The sequence below is a fragment of the Crocodylus porosus genome, unplaced genomic scaffold (genome assembly GCF_001723895.1).
Source record: "Crocodylus porosus isolate Cpor-Errol unplaced genomic scaffold, CroPor_comp1, whole genome shotgun sequence".
Lineage (NCBI taxonomy): Eukaryota > Metazoa > Chordata > Crocodylia > Crocodylidae > Crocodylus > Crocodylus porosus.
Window position 1 is genome coordinate 14,529,554 of NW_017728921.1, and position 16,557 is coordinate 14,546,110.

General features: G+C 40.2%; 1 protein-coding gene across 1 annotated transcript in view; it reads left to right on the forward strand.

Annotated features, from left to right (window-relative positions):
- The window catches only part of PPIL2 (peptidylprolyl isomerase like 2), a 125,542-nt gene that overhangs the window by 36,650 nt on the left and 72,335 nt on the right, over positions 1 to 16,557 (forward strand). Inside the window, exon 8 of the mRNA XM_019539062.1 lies at positions 1,324 to 1,413. Within this exon, the coding sequence (XP_019394607.1) occupies positions 1,324 to 1,413 (90 nt within the window). The remainder of the gene's footprint in view (positions 1 to 1,323; positions 1,414 to 16,557) is intronic.

Sequence of the window (16,557 nt, forward strand, 5' to 3'; positions counted from 1 at the left end):
GAACTTGGGGTGATCAGGAACATAGCTTGAATAGCTAATACTGAAAAAAATATATGCTACAAACAGTTTACAGGCTAAAATTTGTTTGTACAAAACAGTCATAACTATTTGACATAATGACATTTCCAGCAGGCTAGTGAAAAAGAAAAGTTTGCATAGTCTTCAAAAAGAGAAAAGGCTAAATTGAGCAACTGTTGAATTGTTCTCTCAGTTCTAGGTGGAAGTGTGGTTTTGTTTCAGCTTTGGGAAGCAGACAAAACTGAATTAACATACTTCCCTTTCTCCTCTGGAAACTTGAATATTAGTTTGCCTCAGCTGCAAGTGAAAATGGCTTTGCAAATTGCTCCTTCTAAACAAGTATTTACCCATAGTATAAAATTGATATCCGAGTTAGTACAATTTACAATCCTTGATTTAGGTTTAGAGTACAGGGCTGCTCTATAACTACAGTGCCTAGCCCTCTAGTGTAGAAGTAATTCTGCCCACACAATTTTTAATGCTGCCCAAATTATACTTGCTTACACCAGCGACAGAAAGTCTGTCAACAAGAAGTCTTCTGTATCAACAGTGGATATTTTGCCGGCATAGCTATCTTAGTTCCAGGGTGTGAACTTGTCATACCCTTGTGTGTGCAGTTGTGCTGGGAGAACTTTGCGCTGTAGCCAAGACCAAAAATTAGCTTGCCTAAATGAAAGTACATGGAAGCCTGCGCAACACTTGCTCACACTCTGTCATGTGGGCCAGTGTAATTTGTTCCTGATTTCCACAAGTTTTGTTTTGGAAGGAAGACCATATCTTTCCTTGTAATTACATTTGCATGAAGTCCTTTTGAGGCGGTGTCTGCTTTGACTGTTTTATTTGTTCAAGAGCACCACGCATTTTGGTTGATCTCCCACTTTATTGTAGCCTGTTGCTGCTTTTGTAAGTCATATTCATCACACTTTTTGAACTAGGTGTTAATCTTGGTTCATGCATTAAATACAGTTCTGTACCGTTGAACTAAAATATAGAAAACTACTGTCACAGTTTTCTGTGTGCACTATTTTTGTGTTCTTTTGGTTAATTTAATTTTTGAATGTAAAGAAATAATATACATAACGAGAAAAAAACCTAAATGGAAGGGTTTCTTTAAGAGAAAATGTTGAATAAAAAGTTTAGTTTCCTTATAATTGACAAAGAGCCCAAATGAAATATCTGTTCACACCTTAGAGGTGAAAATCTTTAAATTATTTTCTGTATCCCTTACACTCTAAGGGATCAAAGATGTTTTCTGTTTGCAAATCACATCATTTCTGTGTTTGTTTTTTTTTACTGGGCTATTAGGCAGTTGAACAGCTGAACATAAAACCCAAAAACTACAAGGATCTTTTGACAGAGGAACCCTTTACTCGGCAGGACATCCTGACACTGCAGGTAAAACTTTTCTTTTACACCCATATTGTACATCTTACACTGTATATGTCTTCTGGAGTGGATGGGGAACAAGACAAACTTGCCAATACATGTTGTACTATTCATATATGATGACTGATTTGTGGTTATAATTGGGAGGGCAATTGTGCCACTCTCTTTGGTTTTGGGATGGCTAGCTATAGAAAAGGCATATCGCTTCAGCAGTGCTGGAGCAAAATCTCTAATTATGTTTATTTCTCTCTGCCTTTGCATATAGAAGATGGTTACCAACTTTTACAAATAGAAAGGCAGCCCTTTGAATTTTTTTAAATTAAGGAGCATGTTACATGTAGAGGGGGAAAAAAATAACAAAGGTACTAGATCAAAAATAAGTGTTCATGTATTTTAGCAATCTAAATTTAATATTTAATAGGTGAGAGTAGATGTACTGTAAGCTGAAATCTGAGCTATTAGGTCTCATTAAATCTCTTTTTATTATATTTCTGTTTTTAACTATTTTGCTGAAAAGTCTTTTAAAGCCACTAAATTACTGTGAGAATTTTCAAATTTGCAGATTTTTAAAGAGGGAATTAGCCAGGTTCTACTGTAATTCTCTATTATAATCTAGAAGTGGGCAAAAATGGTCAGAGTTGTCTTCAGATCTAGCTAGCCAGCCAGTCTGACAGCCAAGAATACATGGACCACATTCTTACAAGAAATTTAAACCATCCACATATAACTGCCATTTAAAATATTGCGCTGGTTAGGATGCAGTGTGTTATTTTAGGATTGATTTTAAAAAGAAAACAAACAAAGATAACAGATAGTTTCAGCAAAGTTAGTTATAGCAAGTGTTTCCCTACATATAAAGGAAAACTGGCAGCAGTTCAGCAATCTTTATTTGAATATTTTTTACTTGTAAGTGCTGTCCTGTGAGATTAAACTGTTTGTTTTAAAAGGAATGTATAAAACTGGGAAGAAGTAAGTGAATGGTAGTGGAAATTGAACCATAAAACTTAAAAGATAACCAAGACATTTACAGTAGAATCAAGTGTCTTTATTTTCCATAAATGTGAAAAGTAGATGAAGGTGCTTAGGTTTTTTAGGGTTTTAGTAGTATTGGTATCTGTATTAAAAAAACTAAAACCACTTTTTGTTTGGTTTTAATAAAAAATTAACTTACAAAGAAATTTATGAAAGTATTTAAAACCCTCCTTTCTTTTGGCAGACTGTGGAATAATTTCACTATTAAACTTGCATTACAACAGGATAGAAATGGATTTTAGGCCAAATGCCGGCAAAAAATGATTGACAATGCTAGGCTAATAAATGCTAATAAACATTTGTATTGAAAATGTTTTTCAGATACATGGCTTAATGTATTCATGGGGAGAAGAGTTCCATTTCTTTTCATATTTCTCTGTTGCACAGTATATCTACAGTTTTTTTCTCCTTCCTGGGAATATGACTATTCAAACTAGCACTATAAAATTAAAATATTTTAACCCAGTTAAGGTTGAGCAATATAACTTCACTTAAATTTCAAGTTTCAAAGCTCCCTTCAGGAAGATACTTGTAGCTGAAAAGATAAAGCAAGTAACTGATTTGTCTATGCCATTGGTATGAAAAACCAAACAGATTTTGAAGTGTCCTTAAAAAATCTGATTATTTAACAAATGATCTGGCTTTATGTTCCATGGGTATGGATTTTGAATATGTTAATAAAAGTAGATTTATCTTCCACCTAGTTTTATTATGTATATTCATCTAAATGTATGCTTTGCCCATCAGAATTTTTCAGATTCATAAATTGGCATGATAACATTTGTTTCTTGCAGAGGGACTTTATCAGCTTTATTTCATGAGCTACTTCATTTGTCTTGTACACTCTTTCATTAACGTAAAGGAAGTAGACAGTAAGCAATGGTCAGTTTTGGTGTGTACCTGCACTCAGTCTCTCATGTGTGGAGATAATAGCCATATGTTAAATTTGCACTTGGATCATTCATTTAGGACAGAAGTATTAAGGAGCTGCGTCATCTGACCTGGAGGACTCATAGAGGGGCCAGGAAATTGGGGGTAGGGCTTGCCACTGAAATCCATGGTACAGAGTCCCATTAAAGATGCATATAGCTGAATGGGCAGGGGGTAGAAAGCAGAGTATCTGGTTAGGCAGGGAGCACAGGGCACAGAGCAGGAAGCAGCACAGCAGTTTGGGTAGGAGAAAGGGTTCAGAGTGGCACCAAGGGAGCGTGAGGAGCTAACGTGTGGCGCACCTGCCAAAAAGGTTGGCTCCCCACTGCCTTAAACCAGAGGTCAGCAACATGCACCCGACAAGGCAGATCCAGCCTCCAAAGCCGAGGATCTCATCTGCAAAGCCTTCAGGCTGCAGAGGCTGCCACTGGAAGCTTTGCTTATGCCTGTACCTGTGCCAGCCCCAGGGCTAAGCAGCATGGAGCCATGCTGGGGCAAGACAGCTTCCACCTGTGCCCTTGCCACTGCTGTTTCCCTGCCCCCTACTCCCAAATCTCTGCCCAGCTATGGGGTGGGCACAGCTTCCAACTGGTGGAGAGCTGTACCATGGCAGCAGTGCACATAGTGAAGCCACTTCTTCCCCTCTTTCCTTGACCACCCTGCTCCCCTCCCACATATGCCTCCCAGCTGTGGTGTGGAAGTGGCAGATGCATAAGCACAGATTCCAGCTGTATGGCCCTGATACAGCTCCCTACCAGTGGGAACCTGGACCCGTTTGGCCCTGATACAGTTCCCTACCAGTGGGAACCTGGACCCATGCCCCAGCTGGGGAGCTGGGGGCTGAGAGAAGCAGTAGTGGCATGAGAGCAGCTATCACGTGCCTGACCCCAGCACAAGCTCAGGGAAACCTCACCCCTGTTCTGGAAGCTACCTGGCCTGCATTGGATCAGAGGTAAGTTGTTCTGGTCCATGGTTTGAAAAGGATGTTGGCCATTGCCTTAAATGGTTAATTTTCTGCTAGTTTCTCAAAATGGATTCAGCCATGAATATTTTAAATGCAAAACGTTTTGCTCATCTAATCCACATCTTGGAGTTTTTTTTAGCAAGATTTTCCCTGTTTTAGAGAAAAAAGTCACTGGGGTGAAAAATGGTGCAGTTCATAGCAGCTTTCACTGGCTAAATGAGTTTGTTTTTAGCACAGAGTCATTGCACACGCCAGCCCTATTTTAATCCTCACAGTAAATTCTAGTCTGTCTGGTTGCATTATGCAGAATGGAATACATTTATTTATCTGCTCAGGCATACAGCAGACCACTGACTAAATTTGACTCTGCCTGACCACATTTTGTCTGCAGCCTGAAAGTACTAGGGTTATTTTTAAAATGAACAAAGAAAAGGAAATAAAGCTGTGATGGGAAATGAGAAAAGCTAGGAGATTCACCTTAAAGGGGGAAATAAACCATTTGTATCCTCCTACATACAGATTTAATGGCATAATCTGGGAAATAGCTTAGGGACTCCCATTGTGTGTAGGTACTAAAGGATACAGATGTCTCACAGGGGTCAGTTTTCAAAGCAGTTTATTAAGACTTGACTGTATTACTCCCATTAAGGTCAATGAGAGTCATGCTGTTGAATCCCTATGGGCTGCTTTGAAACTACCTCGCTTTGTTTTTCAGTCTTGGCCATTAATTTCCAGGTGGCAGTGACAGGGGCTGTTTTTATTGAAATGGTGGTCTTCTTCCGTTTTCAATTCTGTTTGTTTTTTTTCCCTGTGCTCCTTCTGGTAGATCATTTAGAAGAAAGGCAAAGGATGGTGGGTTTCTTCTTTATAAGGTCAGTTGTCACTGAGACCATGGGCAACAGAGGGACTTCCCCCTTGTATGGTTTTTAAGCTGTGGTTCTGTTCTCTTACCTTTTGACTCTGGAGCTCTGTCTTTAAATATACATTCTTTTTAGAAAGGTTTTGTGTTAATCTTATCACAGGTTTGTTCCTTTCCCATGTGTGAATTGAACACTTTGTGTCTGAGCAAGTGGGAGAGAGAGAGAGTCAGCTGGTAGCTCTGACCCTGCTAGTTGGCAAAGAATCAGGTATAAATGAGGGTTACTATAAAAAGCGTTCTTTGCTTTGCAAATAGCAGCTGTATGGGGCTGTATTTTTAGTAGCTCAGTTATCGACAGAAAACAGACTTTGGAAATGCTGGATCTTAATGTCCTGGGAAGCAGATGGGGCACATGTGTTACTGTAACTGGTTTGATAGTAAAATTTAACTTGAATTAAAGTAGAAAGCTAGACTAATATGGATGTGCCTGGTATTTTCCAGATACATCTTTTTTTCCTTGCTGTTAGATAGAACAACATTCTACAGCTGCTAAAGGTATATTTGTTACTAAAATAGCAAATGGCCGCAAACTTAACCTGCCTCTTCGAGGTATGTATCTGTTCTGAAGCACATGGTGTGTTCATTCTTTACAGGGTTTTTTTTCTGCATAGAATTTTTAAAGTATAAGAAAAAAGTTAGTCCTTTTGCAGCTAGTCCTGCCTATCATCACTGCTTGTTGCACAAACATGAATCATAACCTCCTTATACAACTTCATTACTGCTCCAGTTAAACTGATGTATTTGTTGTGGTTTTATTTATAGAATAATGTATGTAGCAGTGTCTAGGCTTTTTATTTTAAAAAAAAACCCAACACCACTTACTCGTCTGGGGAAAAGCTGTAACCTACAGCGCTCTCTCAACAATAAGTACCATACATCTTTATTGCAGGGTTGTTGATTATAGCCATGTTGGTCTAAGGACATAGGAAACCAAGGTTCTTTGGGTAGATGTGATATCTTTTATTAGACCAACTAAATAGATGGAAAAAAGGTCTTTGCAAGCTTTCCAGGACAAATACCCTTTCTCAGGCATAGGGCAGGGGTTTTCTTAGCCTTTATCTTCCTAAGCCCTCCCTTAGCATGCTATAAAAACTCCGTAGCCCACCTGTGCTACTCCCTGCCTGAGAAAGGACCAGCCTGTCTCCCCAGCCCCGCCGGCATGGCCCCAGGTGCAGCAAGTTGGGGCTTGGCAGTGGGGAGCCCTGGGACCTCACTCACCTGAGCATCAGCAGTACAGAGACTTGCCCTCCTGCAAAATGGAGGCTGTGAGGCTGGGCGGTGTGAGCCCACCCCACTCCTTCCTTGGGATCACTTCAGCCCTGGGGGACTGAGGTGGCTTCTCTCCATGCTGAGCCTGTCCCATCCCCTCCTGGGAGCATGTAGCTGCATGGCTAGGACTCATCCCTTCTGGGCCATGTCACGTGGGTCCTAGCCATGCAGCTACGTGCTCCCAGGAAGGGATGGGACAGGCCAAGCTGGCTCTGTGCTGCGCTGTGCTGGTTGTATCCTTGCAGCTGGGAACCACATACTACTGAGAGGGGACAGGACAGGATGGGCCCACACCCACTCTTCCCTACACAGCCCATCCACCATACCAACTCCCCACATCCCACCCACACACTCCCCCAACCACACGTCCCACCCGCCACATGCCACCTTACCCCCTGCACACAATATACAAGAGTACGACTATTTTGAGCTCTTACACAATTGCCTCTAAAAAATACTATGCAAGCACACAGAAATTGGGACAATTTTTAAAAAATAAAATTAAAATATGTTATAGTAGATGTGTGATTTCTTAGTATACGATTTGGGACTTTTTCTTGTTCCAAGATGGTAGCTCCCCTCCCCTTGCAAAAGAAGCACTTCTTGGGCAAGGGAGGGACTTCTGGTGGCAAAGGTCAGAGGTTAGGGGGTAGGACGTCTGGTCCCAAGATAGCAATTAGGGGGTGGGGCAACTGTCAAGGGGTGGGGCTACCCTTGCCGCCCTCAGCTTACCAAACCTCATTAAGCGGCCCTCCAGCCAAAATAATCACCCACCCCTGATTTATGGTAGGTTGGTGTAGATCTTGTCTATGTTACCAAGTTCTGCCAGAATAGCTATTGTGATAAATGATGATAAAAAAATCATACCCTTTATCTGAGACAGCTATGTTGGCAGATGCTCCAGTGTGGTAACAGCTTTGCCAGCAGAAGGTGGCTCATACCAGCAAAGCTGCTGCTGTTCAGGAAAGCTGTTTTTGTTTCAGAAGAGCTCTTCTTTTGGCAAGAACTGCCTCTACATAAAGGGATTCTGCCACCGGAGTTGCCCTGTGGTACATGCTGAGCCTTAGGCTGTGTTAAATCTCCAAAAATCAAGCTAAATGTTTTTCTTAATTTCATCCCATTACTCCAAGTTAGTGATCTTGTTCCTCTCTAAATATTTCCTCTCATCCATTGGTATCCCTGCACTTCAGTTACCTCGTAGCTGAATACAAGAGAGATCTTCCTTTATATTTTTCCTCCTTTAACAGTTCCCAGGTCACAGTTGTTGCTTTTGTTTGGATCTCTTTCCATGAATTATCACCTTTCTGGTAATGTCGTGGTCAGAAATAGACACAATATTATTCCAGGTCCAGTCATAGAGGTGGCTATGTCTTTGCTTCAAAGGTGTGACCCCAGCCTTTGTACTGCAGAATTGTATTGCCCTTTACTTGGCTGCCGTATCTTGTTTCAAACCCAAGTTTAACTTGACATCTTCTATCATCTCAAGTACTACTGCTTCCCGAGGTTCTGTCTGCTATTTCAGATTGTTTTCCATACCTCTGCTGAATCTCAGTGTTGTGCTTTGCCCATGTTCCTAATATTGTTAAATACTTTTGTATTCTCTGTCTTTATTTGTGTTCAGCTCCTCCCCGTTTACAGCATCTGGAAGTGTCATTAACCTGTTTCCAGATAACTAACAAAAATCCCAAATAGTCCAGGATTTAATTCTGGTCTTCTACAAAAGACACCTGAAGCTTGTGTGAAACCCCTTAAGGCCTATAGAAGAAAAGTACTATATAAGAGCTAGGCATTATTAGTGATATTCATTGCTCCCTGTCCATTGCTCATTGGATACATTGTCTTTAAGTATGTTGCTTTTTAGGTACTTTTCCATCTAGACGACTGTATATCTAACCTAGCCAATTTTAATTTTTTCAAGTAAGATTATGGGCAGTTCTGTATGAATTTCAAAATAGGTCCTTCACTGCTTTCTCTGAATGCTACAATTTTGTAGTTTTGCCCAAGCAGTTGGCCAGAATAGATTTTTTTGAGTCCATGCTGGTTACTCTAAATTCATTTTCTGTTTAAATCCAAAAGTAACATCTTGCCACACTTTTTGCATAGCTGTGGTGGTAAGAAACATGCCAGTATTTGTACCAGGGTATAGCGGGTTGGTTGGGGAAACCTGAAATTCCCTGCACAGTAAAGAGCAGTCCCTACAAAGGAGAAATAGGGACCTTCAGCCCTCCACCATCATCTTGCACATCTGAGTGAGCACCTGGAATAAGCTGGCCCTAAAAATTTCTGAGATATTAGAAAAATGATTTCTGTTCTGCACTGGAAACCCATATACAAGTGTCTTCAACCCTTCAGGCATTGGCAGTTCTATGAGAGGAAGTGTGTGCTGCCACTTTGGGCTTTATTCAACAGCAGTTCCTCGCTGTGACAGAGAAGTAGAGTTGACAGGCATGTCTTTTCTGCCTTAGCCACAAGGGTACTGCTTGTCACAAGGGACTGCCCAAAGAGTGACATCAGAGAATCCTGTTGTGCGAGTCAAATGAGCCCTGAGGGGTAGCAGACTTAGAGAGGCTTCCTTGATGGGTGTGGGTTTGCAGCTAGATCTGATTTCCAGTCTTTTGGACCATGAAAAATCATAAAAGGTTGTTTTCTCAAGGGAGGTGATTGGAACAGAAGAACATCAGGGTATAAAGCAAACAATGTCAGATACGTTTGCCCCCACTCAAAAAAAAAAAAACCAAAAAAACCCCAAAAACAAAATATACTTTTGTGTGCTTTCTTTTGTTGATTTTTAAGGAGTGTTTTTTGTACAGCCTGATCAGCTGTAGATAAGACCTGAGACCCAACATGCTGTTAAATAACGTTGGCATCTGTGGTAGAAAGCATAATGTAATGTTTTCACATAACTTAAGGTTTGATCTCTGCACTGTTTGCTGATATTGCATCCTTCAGACTTTTCCCATTTGCTCTCCTGTTTGTGTAGGAGAAAAAGCAAGTTCTCCTCTGTGGTGACAGGGCATTTTGGCAATGAAGAGGGAGCACATCCACTGCACAAGATGGAGTGAGCTTGTGTACTACTTTGTGTATTCCCTGTGCTCTCTGAAGTAGGTGACATAGACAGGCTGTGTACAGCCTTTCATTATTCTGGTATTGCAGTGATCATCAGAAACACCTATGGAAATGAGTCTAGCCCTGGTGCTAGAGCACCCACGGTTCTGAAGCCACTTTGCATCCTGTGGGGGAGGACACCAAACCTGACTGAGTTCATAATCCCTAGATGGAGTTTTCAAAGCTTAAATAACAAATGAAAAATCTTTGAAGACTAGTTCCAGTCATCCTAACTCCCCTTTATTTTAATACATAGGGGTTGGGGTGGGCCAGGTGTTAAGGTGCACAGTTGATAGCCCAGAGGTTGGAAATTCGAGGCCAAAGGAGAAAGAAGTTCTTACAGCTCAGCCTGTCAGAGTCCAACGAATCTGCAAATTCTGCTAAATACCTTGTTACAAGGAAACAGAAAAGGAAGACTTTAATACATGTGGAGCGGAGCCCTATTATGTGGGGGGTGTTGTTTTTTGCACTTCCAAATTCCCTGATTTGATGGTTACATCATTTTTATGTCTGTTATGATTTGCAGTACTGCCAACATCAAGTTCTTGAAACTTATGAGTCATGCCTCAAAAACATGATTTTTTTTGTTTTTAAAGAAAATGTGTTGCATTTGTTGTCTTCTCATTTTTGGTCACCAAGTTACTTATATTACGATTTTCAGGTTTCTTTGCAATTGAGAGAGACCTTTTTTTTGTATGGAAAAAGCATAACACGTAAAGCTCAGCTCCTGAAAGCAGTTGTGAAAAAATACCTATTATCACAAGATGTGGGGTAAAATCACAATATTAGGTAATGTTGCAAATGTTATGTTAGCAATTGTTAAACTGTAGTAAGAACTGTTTTGTTTTGTTGAATTCACCCATTTTTTATAATGAAATTAGGTCAGTCAGCTTCATTTTCTTATGTAGTTCATTTTATGTTCTCTCATGCGCACACACAAAGGTTATTTTCTATACGTGCAAAGCAGTTGACAAGAATGATTAAACAGAAAAGAGGGTTCATCAATTATTTTAAAATAAAAATTAAATGAACCTGGCATTCTTCTTTATTGGTCGGTACAAAAAGTGATTTTTTGCTTTTTGTAGATAGTAGTAAAAAGCCAGCTCTGTACAGAAAGGTGCAAAAGTGTTGTAATGATTCTGCAGCCTTTTCATCTTAGGCTTTAACTTTAAAGGGAGAAAAGAGCACTCCCCAACACCAGCCATTCCTTAAGAAAGGAGAGACCATTAATTTAACAGAGCTGAAGATTGTCTGAAGCAAGTATATTTGGTCTCTCTCTCCCTCTCAGCATTATCAACAGTCATGTCTTGGTTTGACTGATCTAATTGTCTGCCAAGTAACTGTCACTGACAAAATGATACAAATCTGGTAAGTTCAGCATTAATGTTTGGCTAGTTTACTTGCTGAAGGGAGCATGCACAAGAGAGCATGTTGAGTATTTCTGTTTAGCTTTAAATAAGTGCTCCTTAAAGGGTGCCCATCTCGGGTTCCAAGCATCCTTGTCATCAGCCAAAATAGCTTGTTCATATTTTCTGTGGTATGGGTTAGGTTTGGTCTAAACTGGAGAGCAGAACCATATAGTAATTAGTGTTTAAGTTAATGTCTGTTGCACTGTTTTTGCAGTGTCTATTTCTAAATCAGACTTTGCCTGTGAATTATAACACGTTATTGTAGAGGGAGGAGTCAGTTGACTTAATGCTGTTCACATGTGTCAAATTATGGAAGATTTCTTCAATGACAAAGGGAAATGCCTCCTGTGAAGTGCCACTTGATTTTTCAGGAATGAGATCAGAGGGGAGAAATCCTATTAACCAAATCTTTGTGAAGGTTTCCATTGGAATAAATAGCCCACCCGAGTATAATGAAGAATAGCACGCAGGGCCTTAGTCTCTCATTTCTGTCATTCAAGCGTAGAGCTCCGTAAGGCTTCTCAGAGTGGCATAACAGCTGTGGTCTCTAAGGAAATGAGGTTGCAATTTGCCCTTTACCTTACTTCATACTGTGAATTTTGAGTTGACTTTGGGGAGGTTGTTAAGTGAGGTTTCAGAAAGCCAGGGGGAAGTATCTTGCTGGGTGGAGTAGGGTGGAGGAATTGGAGTACTGTAAAGACTTCTGCACCTGCCCAGTGTCATTGGTTAGTGCTAATAAAACCAATAAGCAACTGAATGTGCCCGTTGTGGCTGTTATATGATACCTTTTAATGATACCTTCTCTTCTGAAGTCTGACTTAGTTTTCTGGAAGTCCTTAAGTACCTGTGTGTACAATTTTTTCCATTATGTGTAAAAAAAATAAATTCTTAAGCTCTGTATAGGTGAATATAATAAACTTGTTACTAGATTAATTTTTATTGCATGTCTCCTGTCCTTTATTCCCTGCATGAAGAGTCTGCTCCAAGAATGAATCTTGTCCTTTAGCTTGATCAGGAGTGGCAGAAATGTGACTTGCTATAAATCCATATGCTCCATATGAATATTAATACACAGATAATGTATTGTTGCCTCCCGAGAGAGGGTAAATATTCTTAATCTTTTCACCTGTAGCATCTGGCATATTTATTGGCAGGATAATAACTGTCTGTAAGTGAACATTGTAGCTCAAAATTAGTATGAAGAAAGTTTGGGAATAAGCAGCCTGCATTTTCTGTTTGTAATTTAACATCAAGCCACCCACACAGGTCCTTGCTGAGGGTTTTTTTCATGTATGACTAATCCCTCTATAGTCTGTCAGTCTAGACCAGTGGCTCTCAACTTTTTTAGATGACAACCACCCCTCTATAACTGTTCTGAATTTAGCAGCACCCATGTCAAAAGCAAATGCATTTATTACAAGTGCAGTGGCATCCCAGTTGAGAATCACTGTTTTGGAGTTGTGAAATGATCCTTTCTCTGATTTTGTGTGTGTGCATATTGTATTGTTGTTGCAGTAGAACTCCAAATACATGTAAGTGCAGAAATTGGTGCATCTGCAGATGCGGGGGAATGGAAAGGTAAATATAAATAGGGAATTAAAAAAATACACTTTTTATACATAAGGTCTTCAACAGAGGAAATTTTTAGCTTTTAAAAATTAAATATTTTAGTGAGACTACGTTTATAGTATCGCTAATGGAGCTACAAAACAATGAAAAATGATTAAAAGGGGAAAAAGGAAAGAAAACCACTCGATCGTCATTAGGGTGCAGACTCATGCAGCTTGATTTCATAAATGTCTTTTAGTTTTATAGCTAGCAATAAAACTAAAGATTTATCCACCAGTGGATGCATACAATTTCAGGGATGAATGAAAGACATAATTAAATCATTTAACGAGAGATGAAGCTACCAGCTCTGCAGTATTAACCATTGACTTAGCTGAGATGGAATTATCAGAACTTTCTTTTTGACAGTTAAGTTTGAGTAACTTTCTTCTGTTTTATTTTGCATTATGCTATTCATATTCACATCAGTGTAGTTCCTTATCCAGCACACAGTCATTTTTTTTTAATTTTGATCTGTTGCAGTTTTTTATTAGTATATTTTATATTTTGTTTCCTTGGGACATTTTACCACTTCAGACCTTGAGCAAGCTAATTTTTTCGTATTTTCTGTAAGGTATAATTTCCTGGAATAATTAGATATCCTGACGAGATGTTTTTGACCTCTTTGCTCTGTAGATGAGCTCAGGAAGCTGACCTTGTGGGGAAGTGGGGGAGGGATATGAAAATAATTGTTATGAGAGAAGATATTATGGATTATTGAATAATACCAGAGCAAAATTAGCTCTTCCTTAGGCCTCCCCCTGTCTTACCTACTTAAACTAAAGGCCAAACAAAATTGTACCAAGAGCTATGTAGGAACAATTTAACAACCTGTGTCCAGTAGGCCATAGATTTTGATTGGTTTCTTGTATGATGACTTAATAGTTTTCATGGTAATAGAGTCCACCTATACATTGCTTTATAAATATGGATTGCACCATACAAAACATAAGCCAGGAGATGGGCCCTGGTTTAAAGAATTTGATATAGCCCATTTGGTCTGTCAACATTTCAAAATGAACTGCAAAGGTTGATTTAAAGCTTGTGGCAGACCTGTGAGGTAGTCATGTTTCTGTACGTGAGGGGAAAGCTCAAGTGGTTTGCCCCCCAGTCTTGTAGCAAAAAGCAGAAGCAAGGACCTAAAAGTCCCGAGTCCTAGCCCCCTTCTATACTTGCTAGTGGAAACTCAACCAACCCAATCATGGGAAGCAAACCTGAGCAATATGTGCTGGCAGAAACTTGTGCAAAGTGACTTCTAGGGCCAAAATACAAAGCAGTGCCCTGATCGTGCAGTTCCATGGATATGTATTCAGTGCTGAAGTCGGTGCAGTTCCATCTGAGTCGAAATAAGCAGGCTGGGGGCCTAATCAATTGGTGAAGTCACTGCGAGTTTTAAACTGAATAGACTCAGAATTAGCCCTCCTGCAGAGAGAACACTTGCTTCCTGCTAACATTACATTGCTGTGCAGTGGGCCCTGGTTTTATTTAGCAGCATATGGATATTACTGAAGTGGCTTCTTGACATACTGCTGCAAAATTACTTTATAGTTTGGCTTTTAAATGGCGTCAGGGCTAATTAGGGTTAGCTGCTTCAAACACTGATGTCAGCCTCTTCCTCCTTCACTTCCCCCAACAGTTTACCTATTTACCCTGACATCTGTGTTGAAATCAGAGGATTCCATGATAAAAAAGTATATCTAGATCTCTGTCCCAGTGGTTCTCAACCCCAAGGCACCCTTGAGAAATGCCAGCTTTTAGTCTTCATTCTTCTTTTTTTGACTAGAGAAAAATACTAGATAAATTCTTCTGTTGCAGAGAACTCAGAAAGCTCACAACAGGTCAGAATGATTTTAACATTATGGATTCCTATTTGAAACCTGGGTGTATGTTGTGAGTCAGTTTTGCACACCTAACAGTACTAACATTGCGTGGCATACTTGAAAGGATCTCATGAGACCCGGGGTACCAAGGCACCCTGGTTGAGAATCACTGCTTTGCCATTTCAGGTCCCTTTTTTTCTTTGATTTCATTCAGTATTACTAGGTCCTGTGCTTCTGCTCCGCTACCTTCATGGCTTAGTTGATAGTCAGGTATTCAAGTCCTATAGGAAAATCATAGTACTAAAGGGGCAAAAGGGGATGGACTCTTAGAAACACTATTATTTAAATTCAAGGTTGTATTTGGGGGGGGGTCCTCCAGTTTCTGGTGGTTTTTATCCAGGTCGGAATAAAGGGCCTTGATGGAATTTCTCAAATGCAGATGATAATTTTTGAGTGGTCTTCTGTTGCAACCCATAGGCATGCTGAATGAGTAACCATACTGTTTGGACGTATATGTGCTTCTCAGTGGACAAATTCTGAAATATGACTCTATTATTGTAGAGCAAATAACTGCTTTTTACTTGTAATTATATAAGTTCTCTACTGCCTTTATTGCAGTCTTGGCTGGTTTGCTTGCTGGCTTGCTCTTTCTTTCTCATGGATACACAGTCTGTCTCTCTCTGTCTCCCTGCCCCTCACTCCTGACCCACTGTTCCACACCTCTACCCTCCTGTGTGTGAGGAAGCAGATGTTTAAGGAAGGTGGGGGGGGGGGCAGGCAATGCACATACCCCCACCCCACCCCCTAAGATTTCTGTTCACACAGCAGGGCACAGGGCTGCAGTGGGGTCAGACCAGCTCTGGGTGTAGAAATCTCAGGGGTCGTGTGCCCCCCTGCCATGTTGCCTGTGCCCCCCCGCCTGACCAGCATCTGTGCCCCTTTCCCACCTCTGTTAGCACCACTGCCCATCAAATCGTTAAAAGTATAATTAACCCAGAAAATTAATGTGAAATATGAAAAAACTGACAGTTTACTGAAACAAAATCTAGCTTTATTGATACAACAAATGTTATCTTAGGAGTTTCTGTATATATATATAGAGAGAGAGAGAGAAAAACAATTAGTACAATGGTCATACCCAATTCCAAGATGGTTATCTCCACTTAGTCTGAAAGTAGTCAGTGGCTGACACAATCCGGATAGGTGTTGTTTCCTGGATGTCTAACAACACATATTTAACTTTCTTTGTCCCCCCTCTTATGCTTTTCTTCAACTTCACTCTTCTGATGACTCTTTGTTTTTGGGTATCATTGATTGGTTTCCATGAGGTCAGTATACTATCCATATTTTATCCTGTTTAGTGTGTTCCTTTGCTCGACAGACGCAAGACAAGCACACCTCCTAATTTGACGCTTTACCAGTGTCTTGATCTGGGCATTGTCCATTGGTCTTTTCTTCTCTCCTTTCATTAACATATCTAATCATTTAATCCCTCTGATTCAGCTGGTTAGTGCCAAGTTTAGTTAATTTGAGCCGGTAACAAGGCTATTATGTTAGAAAAATGTCTTGCAGTGATTAAAAAAAAGGAAAGAAACAATATACAAGGAAGCTCAAGGCTATAAACTGCCTGCGAAAAAGAGCTCAAAGCCAGCTGATTAAAAAATTGTTCTAATAATAATGAGGCTACACAAAAACTTAAGCAATAGTTAAATAAGGCTAAATATAAAAGAAAAGTTCAAACAGTACTTTAATTCACCGCTCAAGCAAGTGCAACTTAATACATACATGTGACAAGCTACCCTAACACCCCTGTCCCCATAGACTTACCTAGAGGAAGCTGCTCTCCACTGCTGCCTGGTTGCCACATGCATATGCACATGTCGCGCCCTGCCTCTGATTACCCTCCCCCTGCTTCCTGAACCCCCTTGCAGGCTGGAACTTGGCCGGCCTGCAAAAGGAAACCTATGGTTTCCCTCATTTTTTCACTTTAAAGAGGAGACCCCCAGTTTTCTCCTTTAAAAGAGAAAATCTGTGAGTTTCTCTTTTAAAAGAGAAAGTCCATGTTTTCTCTGTTAAAAGAGAAAATTTAATTTTTCT